The sequence below is a fragment of the Bemisia tabaci genome, chromosome 3 (assembly GCF_918797505.1).
Source record: "Bemisia tabaci chromosome 3, PGI_BMITA_v3".
NCBI lineage: Eukaryota > Metazoa > Arthropoda > Insecta > Hemiptera > Aleyrodidae > Bemisia > Bemisia tabaci.
In genome coordinates, this window is record NC_092795.1 from 25,088,164 (window position 1) to 25,107,336 (window position 19,173).

The 19,173-nt window shown below is 37.3% G+C and overlaps 2 protein-coding genes across 5 annotated transcripts; one reads left to right on the plus strand and one right to left on the minus strand.

Moving 5' to 3' along the window:
* Positions 1 to 170: 170 nt before the first annotated feature.
* Nf-YA (nuclear factor Y-box A) lies at positions 171 to 12,954 on the minus strand. Of its 3 annotated transcripts, none has more exons than XM_072298061.1 (8): positions 12,102 to 12,954; positions 10,338 to 10,406; positions 9,768 to 9,896; positions 8,477 to 8,618; positions 7,853 to 7,974; positions 6,646 to 6,825; positions 5,100 to 5,225; positions 171 to 3,435 (listed from the first exon to the last, which is right to left on the minus strand). In XM_072298061.1, the coding sequence occupies exons 2-8, from the start codon at positions 10,395 to 10,397 to the stop codon at positions 3,328 to 3,330; spliced, it is 867 nt and encodes a 288-aa protein (XP_072154162.1). In that variant the 5' UTR covers positions 10,398 to 10,406; positions 12,102 to 12,954; the 3' UTR covers positions 171 to 3,327. The 3 variants fall into 3 exon arrangements, 1 of the variants encoding a protein (XP_072154162.1); XR_011899510.1 differs by having other exon boundaries at positions 3,320 to 3,460; positions 4,988 to 5,225; positions 12,705 to 12,954; XR_011899509.1 differs by having other exon boundaries at positions 3,320 to 3,460; positions 4,988 to 5,225.
* A 160-nt stretch (positions 12,955 to 13,114) lies between these two features.
* LOC109031077 (uncharacterized) lies at positions 13,115 to 17,848 on the plus strand. 2 transcript variants are annotated; one of them, XM_072298060.1, is made up of 5 exons: positions 13,128 to 13,263; positions 13,835 to 14,133; positions 14,659 to 14,733; positions 15,174 to 15,531; positions 16,141 to 17,848. In XM_072298060.1, exons 3-5 carry the CDS (start codon positions 14,669 to 14,671, stop codon positions 16,615 to 16,617), a joined length of 900 nt encoding a protein of 299 aa, XP_072154161.1. In that variant the 5' UTR covers positions 13,128 to 13,263; positions 13,835 to 14,133; positions 14,659 to 14,668; the 3' UTR covers positions 16,618 to 17,848. The 2 variants fall into 2 exon arrangements, with proteins under 2 accessions (XP_018897932.2, XP_072154161.1); XM_019042387.2 differs by lacking the exon at positions 13,835 to 14,133 and having other exon boundaries at positions 13,115 to 13,263.
* Positions 17,849 to 19,173: the final 1,325 nt, after the last annotated feature.

Below are 19,173 nucleotides of genomic sequence, written 5' to 3' on the forward strand. Positions count from 1 at the left end.
TAGCAGTGAATATTTTTTGGAGCAGAGAAATCCTGACTTAAACTTCTACATGATTTATCATTGTTTGTGCTGAAACTTTTCCCCAACCTTCTTTAGGTTCTTGAAAATACTTAAGCTTTGAAGATATACAGTCAAAAATCTGAGATGGAAAGAAGAAAGAACAATAGATAAATCTTTCCAATAATTTAATTTTTTTTTCAAACTTTAAACAACAATGAAAATTAGAGAAACTTATTTACAGAACATTTTTGCTACCAGTGGGGCCCTTGAATTGGCTATTGATTAATGTGTTGATCAACACATTGCTGTGGTTATTTCATTAAAATGTTGATGCCAGTGTGAAGTGCCTACTCTGCAGTGATTTCATATAAAAAAGTACGTAAGTAAGCCTTAAAATAAGGGGAAAAGTATGTGTGGGAGATGCATCCATCCCCAATGAATCGAATGGAGCATGAACTATTCTCCCCAGCACATTTTTCCTACATCTTAAAGTTTAAGAACCTCAATCTTCACAAGAAGACACAACAGAATGTCAAATTCATGAGTACTGATAATATCTCTTCTTTTTGGGAGTTAGTCTAAACGAAACTTAATTTTAGTTATTAATTGATCAATAGCTAATAGAAGGGTAAATACCACCTTATTAAAGAAAATTTTACCAATAAAAACACAGATTTTGTCTCCCAAAATGACTGGTCAATAATTTGTGATTTGTGGCGGTACATTTGTAATGAGAAAGTTCTCAGTCTAACAACAACTTCCTGTTCCAACTTCAAAGCAGGAAAAGTTTTCCTACATCCAACAACACAGAAATTGACAGGTTCCATTGGTTGATGCACAGCAATGTATATAGGAGATCTAACAAAGAATAATGTATGTTCTTAGAAACGGAACAGCGTACACAAAATCTGTGTTCGCAAGGTAAATAAAAGTAGCATTTATTTAAAGACAAGATATTTTTGGAACACAGAAAAATAGTTTACAGAGAAATAAAATATCTAGAGCTTGAGCAAAAAATTTCTCAATCGCCCAAATATTGTAAGAGCTAATTTAAAAACCTGACTTTGGTCCACTAGTCACTGATTTAACATTGCTCATTCAAAATCTTTCAGGCTTAAGTTACTGAGCGGACAACTGTCTCTTTCATCAAAATCGAAAGCAGCATTATCACTTATTGCTCCTCATCATTCCGATCACTAATCAGTCATCACTGTTAAATTGAGAGAAGATCTCAATTATTCATTATAGAGCAACAGTTACACTACTGTTGCAGAGAAAAATGTTTCTTTATTAGCAGATCCACAAGTCAAAAATAGAACCTTGCACGCATTATGAGGGCTCAAAGGCTCCCGGTACATTTTGATGAAATGTTTCAAGGTTGACAAAAAGTTCATCACTAGCATAAAGCCAAAAAATTAGGCAATTCCACCGAGTAGGAGCTGAGCTATTCGCGATTGAACACACCAACTCATATGTCTCCTGACATGTTAGAAAATAGTCAATATGTTCAATCGCGAATATCTCGGCTCCTGCTCTTGAATCTCCTAATTTTTTGGCTTTAAGCTAATTATGAACTTAACGTCAACTTATTAAAGGTTTATCAAAAAGTACTGGGGGCTGTTGAGCCCCCATTATGTGAGCAGGGTTCTTTCTAGGATTCATTTCCTTCATTAACCGGTTGGATCACATTATCTTCTTAATGGAACTCCTTCGTTAGTCAGAGATTCGCGACTTCGGCACTAAGTACTATTTCTTGTAAGAAATATTGCTAGAAGCAATAGTGTCACTGATTTTCTTTAAAACGAACTCCATAAAAGCATTCTAAGTTGAGACCGGGGTGGCAGGGAGTCCCCCACACTTCGCTAAGAGTACACTTCAATGTCTGGTAAAACTCTCCATGCACAGATAGGAAACAAATACCTACATTAGCAGGGTTGCTGTGGTTCCAGCCTTGTCCCCGAGCAATAAGGCAACCCTGCTGATATTAATCCTCCCAATCTGTTCATGAAGAGTTTGACTGGACGTGGAGGTAGACTCTCTGAGTAGCTTGGAGAGCCCCTCCATTATGGCTTCAGCTTAAAGCTTCTTTTGAGCTCGGTAGTTCATTTCAAAGATGAGCAGTGGTACCATCATGTTTTTTTGCAAAATTTTAGAAAAGAGAAAGTACTTAATTCGAAAATCCTTGACATATGCAAAAACTCCATTGGGCTGAAAATCACTTAATCCAAACTAATGATAACATTATTAGATTTCTCTTCAGCTCTATTATAACCTGTTGTTTACCTATACATTTGAACAATCAGCCAGCAGGTCAAGAACGTAAAAGATAGATGATGACAACTTAAAACTTAAGGTATTGCTGAGGTCATAAACTTAACGTAAGAACCGCTCAGGGAGATGAAAAAAATTATCATTAGATTCCTTAAGGTAGGTAAGTAACTGTGAATTAACAGTTCAAAATGAAATTAACCCAGTGCCACGCCATTTTTACCTTTTACCTGTGATAAAATTGAGGAGGGTTCTTGGAGAAGGGCACATAAAACAAGAGCAAGTTCATTTCACCCATCTGTCTTACATGGACAAGCAGGTAGCAATAGTATCAGTTATACTGACGTTTGTCCTGACAGCCACAGCTTGGAGAAACAATCACACTTGGACCATTATGGGGTTTCCTTTCAGAACCCTCCTCAATTCTGTTTTGCCAAAACCCACAACTTTACAATACTTAGAATGCTGGGATTCAAAACTAGCGAACTCCCATGACATTCTAAAAGGATATGAGTAGAATATTTAGGGAAAAAAAGGGGGAAAAACTGCTGGTAAAATCTAAAAAGAGTGATTGAATCAACTGCAGTTTGCAAAGTCTAATAGTTGGAAAATATGAGATAATAGAAAAAGAACAGAATTTCGCATGTCTATCCCAGAGTAAACCTTCCAACATGTCCTACCAAACAACACTATATGGCACAAAACCTTTTTTTGGTTGATGGCACCACTTTGGAGAAGCTGAGTGAGATTAATAGCTTCTCCTGTCTCTGCACACAACAGTAGAGCTGTTATATTGATGCCCATGTTATATAATTGCCCAGGCTCCTACTACTGACTACTATGGACAAGCTTGCTGGTTGAGGCATGGCATTGGGTTATGGACAGTTAAAAATTCTAATATAAAAGAGATATGGTGTGACATAGCATACGCAAAAGCAATGGAAAGCCCTAGTTTGTAGGGTAAGACAACTTTGGAGGTCCCGTATAGTCTTAACAATTAAAAACAGGAACATTAACCGCCTCTTTGTTTGTCCAGAGGTTAGTTCCTCCCAGCTACTGTCATTGAGCTGCTTTGGCAATCATTTCAGGTAACGAGGACGATGTTTCAATGATCAGAGATGAGGGAAAATTCTCCATCCCTGATGTGCTCACTGCAATCCCTTGAAGGAGGTGGTGATTATCCATCAATTTTCTGAAAAATATTGAAAGCATAGAATGAATGCATGAGCAAATTGAGAAATCTCGAGGAACCATAGTGGTCATCATGATATCATGGCAAAGAGCGGAAACTTGCTGTATGAAGCCAATGTTGTCATTACAATGCTGCTGTGATCGTGAGCGTATTTCCGTTGATGATCGGTCGAGCCAAAAAGCCGCGACAATGGCGCCGAGATCATAATCGGATTTGTAAACAGACTTTCGAAATTGATGCTAGTCGGGTGTCATCATCTTCATCAGGTCATTTCTAAACCCTACTTTTCGTAGGATTATATTTTGGCTCCAACGTTTGCAAGGATTCCACCTCCTATCTATCTGGTGAGTCCCGATGTCGTTCCGAAAAATTATGATAGTGTCAAAACAAAATACGAAACCGCTTGATCCACCCATTTTGATTCGACCGATCATCAACGAAAATACGTTTAATAAAGAATGCTAGGAGAGGCTCGAAATGTGGCCCAATTTCATTTGTTAAAACATAAATATTCTGGGACACTTGTAAATAATTGTCCAACAATTTTTTAAAGAATTTCATTCGCCATTGGATCAAAAATATTTGAAAATTTTGAGGAGACATATCCAAAACTTCCGACAAAAATTAAAAAATATTTTATCGCAGAAAATTCAGCAACTTCTAATTATTCTAATATCATTTTTCTTAACTCGCCAGAGTGCAAGGTTGCCACGGAGAGGAATAAAATAGGAACATTTCATTTGGGTTTCAATCGGAAAGAAGTGTTGCTTTCAGCACTGGCACCAATTTCAGAGTGTATCTATGAAACAAGCAACAGGAGTAACTCCAAATGATTAACAATAACACTCTCAGCAATTTTTGAGGAGCTTCAAACACTTTATTTTGCCTTTGCTCAAAAATAACTCACAAGCAATGGAGATAACTGCTTCTCCTACAATGTATCTTTTAAACTGAATTTTCACCTTTGTGCAGGGTTCTCAGCCACCTAAAAGACCTCAGGAGAAGGAAAGGTCAAGACATCTTTAAGAACCTAGTTGAAAAAAAATATGGCATCTCTCAAAAAATTATTGAAATCATCTTGTATTTTGATAAAGAGATCCTTCTTGACACATACTTCAGTGTAAAAGGGAAGTCTTGAACTGAATTCTACCCCTAAAATTTTGTCTCTCAGACGAAAGAACTCCATAATAACACCATCCTAACCATACAGCATCTCCACTCGAAAATTACATTTTTACTAAGAAACAGAGGGCTATTTTAAACTAAGTCTTTTGCTGATTTTCTTCCTGACAACGTGCAAAAATAAAAAAAACTTTAACAGGCAATCACCGGCGTAAGCTTGTCAAAATTAAATTTTTTAGTCAAATTTGCAACCGTGCAAATTTGTAGATTTTCATGCTTTGGTCTTGGGAGCGATGAATCATTATATCTATTTTGATGTTTGAAATGGTAGGCAGGATAAATTTCTTCATCAATTCTTGCCTGCTGATGCAAAGTTAATGAGAGGAATGGTGACAATTCACTTACTCCGCTTTAACTTCTACACCCGTATTATTTTGATTATTGTGGTTAGGTGGATGAGGTTCGATTTTCAGGGGTTTCATCTGATGCTGAGCTGATGCTGCTGTTGCTGTTGGTTTTGTTGCTGTTGAAGTTGTTGTTGCTGCTGCTGCATTTGTCGTTTGACAGAGCCTGAATGAAATCTGCCACCCTCACCACGAATCCTGTTCATTGCATGCTTGTGCCTGGATTCGTGCAGATATTTCTGAAAAGGAGCAGTTGCGATTTTTAAAAGTGACTAGTAAATGTCATGACACATAGATTCTCGCTGGACCATTGATTTCAAACATTTCATCAAAATGACAATTCCAAACTTTTTATGGTTTTGTGAAACTTTATTCCTTTCCGGATAAAAATTCTTGGCTTTTCTTAGCTCGTATTCCTTAGAAATTGACTTTGGGCAATAGGGTAGGGTAAATTTGTCCCCCCTACTCCTCCCAGCAAAATCCTCAGAATCTCTATCAAATAACTGCTCATTCTTTGACTAGGCTGCCAACGGTATCAGTCAAGAATTGTCATTTATTGCTTTTCGTCATCTTAGGAGGATTTTGTGGAAATTGAAATTTTCTAAAGACAAGAAACCAGGTATATGTCAGTCTTGGTCAGAATCGATTGGTTTAAATTCTAACAGTTACTGAACAGACACTTTTGCAATTACTACAGTCTTCAGATTATACATATGTATCGGGGCCACGCCAATTTGTATGCGTAATCAGTAATTACAGATGATAAAAAAAATAGAATACCAACAGAAAAATACCAAAATTACAAAACCAATTACATAATATCATACAAATATGCTGGTCTTTTTATCAGTTTGGTTTTTGTTTTAATGAGCATTTTTCTGCAGAAGATTTCTCAACGTTTGGTCTCATCTTAGAAATATTCCTCAAGATTCTGACTTTTTATAGAATTCTAGCTGGATTTGACTTGCCCAATTGATCCGCTGACCTTTTTATGCAGCGCACTGGACTTCAAAATGGTTATTGTGAGTTACATTATCTCAATGTTCCTGTTAGAAGAAACACTTAACCATGCCTGGCAAAGCAGCAAATATAAAAATAAAAATAAAGGTAATTAAAAGAAGTAGATCTTTAATCATTATGTTGTCATTTTTTTATTTATTGCATCTCTGAGGCCTTACAGCTTATGCCATCATCAGAGGGTTCACATTAAACACTAAATAAGTTAATCAGGTACCACAACTATCTGCAAACACACCAACTACAAAGAGACAAACAAATAAGCCAAGTAGATACATGATTACAGCGCAACCAGTGCCAGTGCCAAAAATGGCAGCATAATGGTTAGAGATCTACTTCTTTCATTACCTTTATTTTTATTATTACAGGAAAGGTTGTTCATAAAAGATAAGATGATCAGAGCCATGCGTGTCAGGAGTCATAGTAAAAGGAGGCAAGTAGCCTCGACAATACGTTTTGAAAAAAAGATTTTTTTAACTATGGAGGGTATTGTATGGAGAGTAATTCCAACATTCTGTAGATCCATTGTCAAAATCCAAACTAAATCAAAGAGAAAAGTCATTGCGGGGTATAGGGGTTTAATGTTAAGTGTAAATGAGTTGCGTATGCATTAGGAATCAAGGGACATTTAAGGAAACTTACCTGTCTACTTTTAGGGATTTTCCCTTCAGCTTCCAGTTTAGCGCGAGCTTGCCTCCTCTTCAAAATTCGTTTGTACTGCTTAGCATTGACATACAAAGGTTCTTCTTCTAAAAATTCTGCGCCCGGCATGGGCACTCTTTGGAACTGAGGTACATTGGTTGCAGCATTTGGGTTTACCATCTGAATAAAATAAGTTAGATTTTAAATGAGAATGCACGAGTAAAAGAATGAGAATATTCAGAAAGTATAGATTAAATATAAAAAAAAGGAGAATATTTTTTCCACTGACGTAAGTAGAGAGAAACTCAACAGAAAGGTTTGAATTTCGTAAGAGGAAAAAGCCCGGATAAAGTTGTCCTACTTTCAAAGGTCATAATGGGCATATTAAAAAACTCCTTGAAGGCATCATAGGTACCCTATGTTACCTAAATCTTAACTTCAAGTAGTGTTGAAGAGGATGAATTGACACATTTGTAGTCTTTCCATCCACAGGGGTACAAAAAATTCTCTGACGCATGAACCCCAGCTTGCACGTATACATGAAGTGATCCACTATTGTCCGTAATTTTTCAATAATACCTGACATTATTTTCTTATAAATACAAAAAATAACAGAAATAATAGAACATTTATTTGTGACATTTATTAAATAGGTTGTTTGGACCCCCCAAAAATTAGAGATCAGTGCCTTGATCTTGATCAGTTTTTGATATGTTCAATTCTACTACCCTACTAAGAAAACCGGCCTTATAAAAAAGAGCATTTAAATTTGAGTAGAGTTAAAAAAAAGGCTGAGTAGGGCCATGGTATTAATAAAACTACGGGGACCTAAAATAAAACATCTTAAACTCGCAAAGGGCAATAGAAGAGAGAGTATTGCTGATCACCAAAAGACTGCTTTCTTCTGATATATCGGTTTCCATTTTTTTTTCCTTATAAAAACGACATATTAAAAGAAACCAAAAAAATACTCTATCCTTTCTTGCATAAATGTGCAAAATAAACTTCCCCTTTGACTGTCTCTTAACAGATATCTGCTCTTTTGCATGAGAACAAGTAGTTCTTATTTGTAATATCCAAAAGATACTTGCTTTGTACTAATAATCTACTGCATTTTACTGTCAGGGTTATGCAACAACACTCTTGTCATCTTGCGGATTTAGGTTCATGTTTAAAGGTAGGCTGAAAAAAAATTACACTGTATTACCATGACTATATTTTGCTGTGCATTGGCTGCTGTAGCAGTTGCTGTCGACGTACTGGGGGCTGCAGCTTGCGTGGCAGTTGCTGCAGGAGCAACTTGAACAATGTTTCCATTTATGTTCAATACTACACGAAAAATAAAAACCAATTAGTAATGATGATAAGAATGAATTAGAATCCATCCAAAGATTTTTAAGGATTGATTGATGATTGCTTTGAGAACAAGATAAAACATAAGATGCAGATTCTCAACAATTCAAGAGTTCATGTCCTCTTTAAAGTTGGAGAAACTTCTTCTTCATTCAGGTTAGACTTTCTTACTCCTTTGACTGTGCAAATCTAGTTGCCAGCAACAGAGAAAAACTGCCTCTGGACGCAGGAGATTTGAGAGAGTGTGTTACAAAATACACAGCTTGCGCACTACGGAGAGAAAACTCGGACTTTTTTTATGTGCATCATGATTTTTATGTGATTTTACCTTTACAGTTTCTTCGCTAAGCTCTATCTCTTTCATGCAACAGACCCATTCAACTGACTGGATGTGATGGATTACTCCCCCTTCCCCCAAGTGAAGCAGTTAAGTGTATGTTCGTCAAAATATGTTACGTTTGAGAATTTTGAAACTTACAGGTTGGCTGAACTTGGCTTTGGACAGTGGCGGTGTTGTCTGCCACTTGAACTGCTGGCTGGTAGATAAAAGTTTGGCCATCTGGCGTTTGAATTAACTGTGCTTGAGCTGGCTGCTGGATCACTATTTGACCACCAGTGCTCTGTGTCGAGAAAACAAAGAATTTATAAAATCTTAAAGTGACTTTTAGATTTCATTATAGAATTTAAAAATGTCCTTCAATACAGATGAGTATGCTTGATAGGCTAGTTTTAAATATTTCTTCAAAAATTATGAGGTGCGCTCCCAAGAATTGCTGTAAACTTTCGTAGCTAATTTGTTGGGACAGAAAAAATAGATGAATGATGTAAAAAGAATCATTTTTAAAAATGTTACAAGTTAAGCATTTAAGTTTGATAATAGAAAAAAATTTGAATTGAGGACAAATTATTGCTACTGATTAACCACCGGACAATTGGTGGCCAATAATTACAGAGCAAAGTGATTCCTTGAGTTAAAAACTCCTCACAGAGCAGTTCATCATCATTGGAGTATCAGAATTTAGGTGTGATGAGCAACTGTACATAAAATTACCCTTTTTAAGCATCATGAATTTAGAAGTGACGGCAGTGGCGCTACCCTGGAAACTACCACCAAACTGTCATTTGAATTGTGACATCTTGTTGAGAGGTTTTTTCTGTGGTGTTGAGATAATGTTAACACATTTTGAAAGAAAGGATCTCGGTGAGTGCCGGAATGGGGAAACCTGGCAGCTGAACTTGTCCATTTTGGAAAGTCTAGCTGATATCCTGCTGCTGATCAACAGAACTCAGTGGTGCTGCCATGTATTCTTCACAACGGATTCCACCGCCGTATTGATCAAGACGCGTGAATTCAAAAGCAATCAGCGCACGGTTCAAACCCCGCTTTCAGCAACCCTAATTTTTTGCTCTTTCGAGTGAACTTTTTTGAATAAATAAAGCGGGGAAAAAAATAGGGAGCCAAGTTTGCTAAAAAACTTGGCTCCCTATTTTTTTTCCCACTTTACCTACTTTCAAATGAACTAATAGAAGAAAGACTAAACTGACCCATTGCATGTAACTCTGGCCACATAACAGACATGGTCATGATTCGCACAAAATTTGTCTATTCAATCTCTCTCTGTTTGGGCTCCAGTACAACCCTGATTTTTTGAAAAAACACTATCACATGAATCCTGGCCTGATTACTTTTTTCCTTCTTAATGAAAAAAGACAGTATAATGAGGTATTGATTAAATACATTTTTTTAACTGAATTAAAAAATTCCATACCTGCAAGGCTGGGACAGGTAGAACCTGTAGCTGTGCGCCAAGCTGCACACCTTGATTTGCCTGGGGAATATTCTGTAAGAGTAATTGCTGACCATTTGGTCCTTGAATTATTTGGCCGCCTTGAACAACCTACATCAAAAAATTAAACATTAAGATCAATAGATTAATAATGTGAATACTTAAAATACATAAAAATAACTCAAAATAATGTTCTTATACCTAGTCTACGACATGGAAAGTGGCTCCTGAGGGGCAGTATCAGGTGAGCGGCTAGATCTAAATAATGTCTAAGAGAAGATTGGCTTCCATGAGCTCCGTTTCTTTGAAAGTGCCAGCACCTCTGTGTCAACCGTTGAACAGTATCATGAGCCAGTTGCTAACTCCACCTCGCATCCGTAACTTTTTGTGTTGTAGAATACTGAATGAGGTTTTTATTCAAGACATAGGTGTTCTTTCTTACATTGATAAAATGTGCCTATCTAGCAAAGATTAGATTGAATATATGGTTATTATTTGAGAATTCAAATTGCAAAAGTAGGAGGTGAAAGAAAATGTGAGTAAAAAATGTACCTGAACTTGTTGTCCCACATTGGCTGATATTGCCTGCATGACCATTTGATTATCTGTCATTTTTAAAGTCTGAAAAAATATTAGAAGAGCAGAATTAATAGAGAGTTTGTGAAGAAGAAAAATTCATTTGTATGCATCTGTTGAAGGCTCTGATTTTCCTCTTTGCCATCAATTACTTAATGAACCTTCATCAGTTGAGTAAAGTGTCCAAAATGAGATAGGTATTGCTTTTATTACAGTTTCTCAAACTTTCCTGAAAAATTTGAGAACATAGTCTCTTTTTAAAACTGGTGATTTAAATTTTCAGGCAGTCTGTGCCAGATCATTTGAATGTACTTAGGAGCCAATCATCGATTAACTTACTTACCGAAGGTTTAATAAAATACTAAGAACAGAAAATGAAAAAAAATTGTGCATCCGGGTTGATTTCAAAATATTTTAATATGATGTTTCTTACAATCTCCTGAGTAAAGTGAGCTTTCAGAATAGAACTTCCTGAGTGCCAATCACAAGAAAACCGCGTCAGAGACACGCATGATGCAGCAGATTTACTTGCAATTTCCAAGTGGGAAAAAGTGGGTGATTCAGGGGTAAGCTCCTCCTTTCTCATCGTCAACCAGGAAGATGGAGCGGCACGTCAACTCAGTTCAAAACAAAAGGCTCCAAATCTTCCATTCAGCGACAGTGCCAGATGTGAAATAGCATGTATCAAATCTTCGAAAAATGCCATTTCAGATCTGCTTTTGTCATGTACTAACGTAGGGAGGCAGTGTTGTTTTTTGGTAACCAAAAGTGAACAGTTGCCATCTTGCACCACTTAAGTACGTAAGTTCTAACACTGATATGATATGAATGTACTCTCCTCTGCCTCTCCCAAGCAGCAATTTCCTTGGAACTTGGACTGGGAGATCCCCTTCAAACCAGGAGTTGTATGAATGCATACTCTTAGAAATTCAGATTCTACTAGAAAAGGAAAAGTATTTATAGGACTCAAGGGATTGCACAAAATTTCTTTTTGCAATGTGTCTTAAATCTGCATTCTGTAACATCCATCAAGAGTTGCGGATTGTAAATGAAAGTATAAAACTAACTAAAATTTTAATGTTAAGAACCTTTAAAACAGGGACCCACTGTATCTGATGAATTCAAAGTAAATGATAGGTGCGTTGTCGAAGTAAACTTTCCGTTTGCGTTCAGCTGCTCAACGCTAACGGATATCACGTGTCTTTTGACTTACCCGTTGGGAAACGCGTTGTCAGTCGTCTCTGTTGACTAAAAACTGTTATGTTTTGAGTGTGACACTGCATGCACAATTATATTTAGAGGCTAGCTCAACGCTCTTAACTACCTCCTGAGACCGATGACTTGTTGACTTCCGTTAGGTAAACAGTCGAGGACATCGGGCAATCCAAACGGAGTCGAACAACGCCGAGCGTTTGGAATCGGGTAATTCCGTTGCCCAACGGTCCCCAACAGTTTACTTCTACAACGCAGCTCAGGCTACTGGTGGCTAAGAATGAGTAACATGATATACCAACTGAGACGCTGATGCTGTATTTCTCTCTTTTCGACCAAACAATATTGGTTACCGAAATGAGATACTGCGCCTGGGTACTTCTCCAACTTTTTGGGTACTTTCTCTGTTTGCAATTTTGTATTGAAACCTTGTGGATACTTCTTTTCTACATTCTTTAGGATGCATTGCGATGCATTACGGAAAATGATGAAAATGAAGTTCGAGTACGAATTGAGCAAGTTATTTACCTGGAAATCTGTTATCAGATTTTACCGATCCTGAAGTGATGACTGACAATTGGTCTGGATGATGAAAGGAATTCACAGCAGATCATCAAGGGGAGATTCGAGATCATGAAGCGATATATTTGTGCGGATAGGGTGAATAACGAACGAATAAAGAGGCATCTTGAAAGTTCGTCTTGTAGGGTGAATGTGTATAGAACTGTAGAGTGTTTGACTTTGACCACGTAACGCTTCCGTGCAGTTCGCGGAAGGGAATACAAACTTAGCTCTATAAGTTTACGAGAGACTTAGTAGAGGAAAACTGTAATTTTCTAGAGGTTTTTATCACAACACATTCAATGATAACAACGTTGTTTTCCGCACAGTGAACGAGAGAATCTTGCAACTGCAACTTTACTCCAGACGGCGGACACAACGGAAAAATGGCTTCCACGAAATTGCCTTTAGACGCCAAGCAGCGCCGTCAAGGGCATTAAAATTGTCTTCTGAGAAATAAACACAAGTCACAGAATCCCGGTGGACGAAAATTCCAAAATCAATCGAATTTTGCGGGTTAAAAATAGAGAGATGACCACTGGTAGAGACGAATTAATTTTGTGGACTTACATTGGATAATTTGACGGGTACACTAATTCAATGATTGGTTGGAGTTCCATCGCCAATAGGACGCGAATCTTGACTCCATTCGCGGTTGAGTAGCCTCTGGGAAGAGCGGTAGTGTCGAGATCTAACGCTGATTGGTTCCGCCATCTTAACTATGCGTTATCACAGAAAATCGGGTGATAAGATAGTAAACAAGAAGGATTTTCTGAGAAAATTTTGGGAAATATCTCGGTCAAATGCTGGGAGAAAGTATTCTACAGACATTTCCGCCGTAAAATGTAACTTTTACCTTTTTTCCGGTTAACGTTGCAATGCAGAAAGGCAAAGGGGAATAATTTTTTTTGCGTTGATGACGTCACACTGTACATCTGCTTACTTTCCGCATTGTTATTATTGTTGTCGTTTTGTTAATTCTCGGCGTTGCCGTTCTTTCACAATTCACTGTCCCACGGAATCGAAACCACGTGTTTTCGGCTGTAAATTCAGAATAATTATTCGTGTTATTTGATTCTACTTTCCTCCATTTCCAAATTGGATCCTTTCCATAAGCCAGCAATTTCTTGTAAGTTTTATCCGTTATATCATATTTATTCCTTTAATTCCCTTGGAACTCGCATGGTGCAGAACAACACAAACATCACCGTCCGAACCTCTTGTTCCTGTATAAACACCCCATTTTTAAGGAATCTGTTCCTTCAGCGTTTTTTAGAGGCACCCAAAACCTCCCGCATCATTTTAACGATAAATTCTTCATGCCCCAAGACCCCATTAGAGAGAACAGAGAATTTGAAACTGAATGCTAGGTTACGGCAGAGTACGATGAGCCTATATGAAATCTCATTGTGGATAATCAACAAGTCTTTAAAGAAGGGTTAATAAAGGCAGGAATGATCCTCATAGCATCTGCAGTTGTGAAACAAGCCGAAGATTTGATTGCTTAACTGGCGAACGCCTCAAAATACGTGTAAGATTTTAACCTCTAAAATTTATCCTGTGGAGCCACCAGAGACGTCATTTGGAACTCCTCTGCACTTTTGTCGTGGCTTGAATGAACCGAAGAATTCATTTTAACATTCAATAATTTGATTTGTAGTGGTCTGCTTTGTTGTAATCTGCTTCTTGTCTTGGTCTAGCTCTAATGCCAGTTGTTGTGAGGTGGTGACTTTACTGATATTTCAACTTCCGCCCAGTGACATGTAGAATTTCTAGATGAAGTCGAGAGTATCGAAGCCTGGGAATGAAGTGAATTCATAGTGGTTCCGTAGTGACTGTTGATGCCAATACATGATAAATTTTAAGACCTAACATTAGTGAAAGCCACACAATCATTTTTGCTTATTGCGTTACTGTGTGGTGCCTTCAATCAATTGGAAGTGCATCTTCACTCATAGTCGCAAATGCTCTGTCTCCGGAAGTTACTAAGGCTGCGTTGGTGAGTTGGCAAAAATTACTCCTCAGAACACATTATATTCAAAGGAATTCTGGCATGGCATCAAAATCACTTCTTAGCTGTCTTCTTGCACAGACCTCCTGAGACTAGTTTGTAACAACTGGCATTGAAGCCGGGAGGCGGCTGCTGTTTTAGGTCTTGATGCATACGAGACCTGGGGACTACTTGCCAAGAACTGATATCAGCAGTATGACCATGTTGTTGCCACTTTAACGTATAGCATGAGTGATTCTTGTAAGTCCAGCAGCTGCCATTTTATTCTTCAAGTACCTCAGATAAAGGAATAATGTAAAAATACGCCTCATGTGAGTGAAGTAGAGACACAATCGACACATCCATTTGAGTATGAAGGCACAAGTGGTACTAGTAAAAGTGCATAACGATCAATACCAAAAATTTTAAAGGACAATGGACAGTGGATGGTCTTAGATCACCACTCCATTTTAGTCAACTTAATTTTACTTCAGTTGTCTTAACTAACAGCTCCTATTTTTTTCATGATTGCAGTTGACGTGCAATGGTTATGTTGAAGGTTGAAAAAAATCATGCAGACATGACTCCTACTCCAAAAAAGAAAGACAAGTAAGTGTTTCATGAAAAAAAATTTCTTAAGGTAATGCTCATTTTGAATCTTGATTTTAAAGTTGTTTTTCCCCCTTGAAAAAGTCTCCAGAAGTAGATGAAGATGCCTCTCAAAAAACGCTCTCAAAATTGTCAAAACTTGCTTCATTTCCAACAAGTTAAGCTTAATCAGGGCTTTTTTGAAAGCTAATGAGTTACTCTATGAGACTACAAGTAGTAGCTCATTAGATCCATCTGTTCACTGGTACCTAGTTAAATTGAGTGCAGTTTTTTTTTTTTTGGATGAACCATGTATGTTTCCTGAATTTAATAATTTAGAACAATCAAAATTCACAAGAATTACTTGTTTTATTGAGAAGTAAGTAGCTCATGTAAGTTCTAATTTGTTTGAAAAGTAGGCTTCAGCTAAAAATGTGTGCTTGTTTTTTCTTGTCCTTTAGGAAGTTGAAACTAGTGGGAAATGACTCAACACCAAAGGTTGTAAAAGCTGCCAATGGTGAAGGCCTCCAAAAGAACTCCGTTTCATCAGCTGTAAAGCCCCAGAAAAGTAAAGAGAGCGCCCTTGCCTCTCCGACCAAGTCAGCTAACGATGGAAGCGCCTCACCGTCAAAGAAAAAGAATATTAATAAAGGAAAAGAATTTGGAAAATACGGCAAAAGAAATGAGATGAAATCCAAGGATGATGTTTTTGGGAAGATGGTCAAAGAGGAGGCTGTGAAAGAACATTTATCGCCAATGTTTTTGAAAAAGTTAGAAAAATGCACCGCTCGGCTGCCGCTTGGAGGAAAAAGATTTGTTGTAAGTATTTTGCTTTTTTCATTCTCTGCAGCATTTTGTTTCTCAAAATTATCTGCTGTGTTGTAGCATGAAAGTAATGCCCCTGTTTTTGCCATGTGTTTAAAAAGTGTATCTACAAATAGAAAAACTATCTTCACTCTAACTCTCAATAAATTCATTAAGGAAAATAGTATTTTCTGAGCTTTCTTGAACTAGGTAGGTAAAAAATCTCTCATCAAATATTCTGCATAAAATATCCAATATAAGACAGGATCATGCTAAAACCTCTGTGAAAGATAGTGTAATGGCCAGCATTTCAGAATTGTGCATACTGAGTGAATTTGTTTGGCGAAATGGTTCTTCTTGGTAATTAATGTTCCATAGTCCAAGTTTTGGGAAGTGGTGCGTAAAGTGTGGAGTCACGTGAACGGCCTAGTCTATTTTTTATAGTTGGCAGGCTGTAGGGAATCGGGGTCATTTGAATACGCCCATGAATCTACATTTCAACCACTTTATCATTCTCTGAACGAGTCATTGACTCTGCTTCCTTCTTGCCACTTTTCATCGCATATGCAGCCTTTCTTGAATGCATCCTGTTGAGTAATATTCCTTGTTTGTCCTCAAATCTAGTACTGGTTGGTGCATGATGTCAAATACAAAATTAAATTCCTTCCTGTCATCGAAGAGGTGTTCAAACTGATCAAGGACATGAAAGTTCTACCGCTTCCAGCTAATGGTCAACCTCCAAAAACTGCTTCGCAAAAGAAGAAGGAAAAACGCCTGAAGAGGAAACAGAAACTGAAAGAAGCAGCCGGCATTACAGGTTCAAAGAAAGAAAATGTAAAATCGGGTGATTCTCCTGCAGCAGCTATTACTACTCCAGAAAGACCAGAAAAGCGTAAAATTAACGAAGTCAGCGAAACAAGTGCTGTTATAGGGTCAGTTGAGAGTGCTAAGAAGAAAAAAATTAAGACTGAAAGAGTCAGTGTCAAGTTGGAACCATCCTCCGATGGTGAAGCAGCTAACAATTCTTTTACCGCTGCAAATAACGACAGTCCAAAAGAGAAGAAGAAGAAGAGAAAAAGCCTTGCCAAACAGTCAGCTTGAGACCGAATTAAAGTGACCATTGGATTCTAAGACTGGAGCAGTTTTGCATACGCTTTTCTTGAGAAATTTTGGGTTCTAAGACACTGGATTTAAAGCGAACAAGGAAGAAGTTTAATTTCCTCTGTGAAGTTGTAACTGAATTTTATTTTCTGTTGTTCTTTTTAACTGGAACTTCCGCTGTCTCTCGGGAGTAGAAATGGACTATGAGTAATATTACTGCTTCCAAAATGACTTCAGGTCAGAATGCGGTTCTTCCATTTTTCTCGAACAGCTAATCTTGAAATTTTGCCAAGAGCCTGATCTGATTACGAACAGCTTATCTGCTCAGATGAAATTCTTAAATGTAAAAAGTTCAACTAAAGGTATTTTGAAAATGTGAAAGAACATGCTTTCTTAAAAAGTCATTCATATTAGTTGAACCCCTAACCATTCTAAGTGTTTTCTCTCACTTAAGTGTTAAAAACTACGAAGTAAGAATGCTCAGTAAGTACTCGGGTACTTAGCATGTCATAGTTCAAGCCATTCCGCTGAGAGTCAGAAACCTCATGGAAAGTGCAACTTTCGGGTGTTTTTTCTAAGACCAATCCAGACAGGTCAGTTACCTACTGCACATCTTTTTGAAATCCACTCCCTAGCCTGGCCCTCAGTGGTTGCATCCATTAAAAGTGCATTGCATTTAATCTTTCTGCTGCATTGTGTAATAGGGTCCCAAAACTTGTCCCCCGGGAATGACTGACCTGTGTGGATTGGTCTTAATCCTTTAAATTCTCCCCCTCCCTCCATTATCAGCTCACTGAAAAAGTGAAAAATTATCATTTTACATTACGGAAAATGAAGAAATGTCATCTTACATTGGCTCAAACTGATTTTTACTGTCTTCAATCTATTAAGCTTGACTGAATATCGAATTTTCCATATTAAAGACAAAGAAAAGTTATTTTCCGAAGAAAAGTTTAACTTTTTTAGGGGAACCCTCCCCCCGTTAAATTTCCTTATTTTGCCTTTATTGTAAATTATGTATTCACCATCATGATGATAACTTGTTACAGCTGGTTGTTTCAGCCATGAGTAGGGGCAAAGTAATTCCAGTTCTTGACTATACGTACGATTGAGCATCTTTTTGTTGACATTGTTATCTTGTCTGAAGAAACCTGTCGGTTAAATTGTGATCCCACAGCTTTTAAGTTAAAATAATTCGATTTTTAATTATGAAAATTTTACCATCCCATTACTTTTTGTACATGTTTTGTTCTTTAAATTAGTTTTTCTTTCCTTGCTTTCTGATTTTCCTCATTCACTTTCTGATCACCAAGATGAGTAAAAGAAAAGAAGAGGTTAACGCCTTGCAAGTGCTGACAAGGAAGACAAAGCAAACAGCTACTCGACAGAAAGGCCTGCCTGTGTATCTCCTCCCTCTCATGAAATATCAGGAGCATGTGCAACATTTTCAAATGTAGCATTTATTTGCATGAACAGTAATGCCATTGGATTGTAAAGGAGCATCAGCGAATCAAGAAAAAAAAACTAGAAAAAGGTTCTGGAGTGTTTTAAAACTAAAAGAGCGGCAGCGTATATGTAGGTATTATAAAGGGTTTGTGCATCCACTTGGATTGATTTATAACAAGATCACTGCTCACTAAAAGCGTTGAGTTAAAGCACAAAGTGATTATAAGTTGATGACTTGTCAGGAACTTCTTTAAAAACAGGGAAAGATTGGGTTAACACTTACAGTTAATTTGAAAGACTTCACTTCTTTCCGTTTGTTTCATTTTGTTTGCTTAAGACCTGTTTTGCACTCCAAAGTCGTCCAAAACACGTCTTAAGAATTTGTATCCAGAGACGTCATCAGGTACACATGAGAAAGACTGGAAGCAGAATACAAAGAAATACGGCGCAGGCTAAATTTTGAAATTATTTGGTACGATGTCCCTCTTGGCCTCCTAAGCACAATCAGCTTTCAAAATCTAATCCTTTATTTGTCAATCTGGTAGGAGAGGAGTTGAGAAGTAAATATTTCTGCATCTTTATATGCCATTTATAGTCAAGGCTGTGCAAAATTTGATTAGCAATCGAGAAGATGTTCTTTTCCCTTGCAGGCCAGGAAGATTAGAGAGACAGAAGGAATAAAACTCCTTCAAATGATTATAGTGTCCACACAGAAATAGAACAGCTCCCCATCCTTATCAGAACATGCGTGTAGGAATGCTGGACTTTTCAGTTTAGCATTTTTAAACATTGACACATAAAAAATTGAGACTTTAAAACCTCATCATATTCAGGAGGTCATAAGAATCATCATAACAAATACTACCAAGGTTTTGCCAATGTTTAATTTCTTGGCATCCCATCCGCTGCTAGTGTTTGGTACATCGTCACTTTTTCTCAGATACTCTTGGTAGAAAATTGAATTTAAGCACACTGCACACTTTCAAGTCTCTTCAACAAAATGCACAATTTCTCAAACATTTACGATATAAAAATTGTACCTTCTAACTTGAAATGTGAAAATGATGTGCAAGGTATAGAACTTCTACCAACTTAATGTCTCCACAAGAC

Bases quoted from the DNA above. Each gene is read 5' to 3' on its own strand.
- Nf-YA (XM_072298061.1), bottom strand. From the start codon at position 10,397: ATGACAGATAATCAAATGGTCATGCAGGCAATATCAGCCAATGTGGGA. The intron at 8,619-9,767 runs GTATGGAATTTT...TTCTCGACACAG, and splicing joins TACCTGTCCCAGCCTTGCAG to AGCACTGGTGGTCAAATAGT. The intron at 7,975-8,476 runs GTAAGTTTCAAA...TTTTTCGTGTAG, and splicing joins AAGCCAAGTTCAGCCAACCT to TATTGAACATAAATGGAAAC.
- LOC109031077 (XM_019042387.2), top strand. From the start codon at position 14,669: ATGGTTATGTTGAAGGTTGAAAAAAATCATGCAGACATGACTCCTACT. The intron at 14,734-15,173 runs GTAAGTGTTTCA...CTTGTCCTTTAG, and splicing joins ACTCCAAAAAAGAAAGACAA to GAAGTTGAAACTAGTGGGAA. The intron at 15,532-16,140 runs GTAAGTATTTTG...CCTCAAATCTAG, and splicing joins TTGGAGGAAAAAGATTTGTT to TACTGGTTGGTGCATGATGT.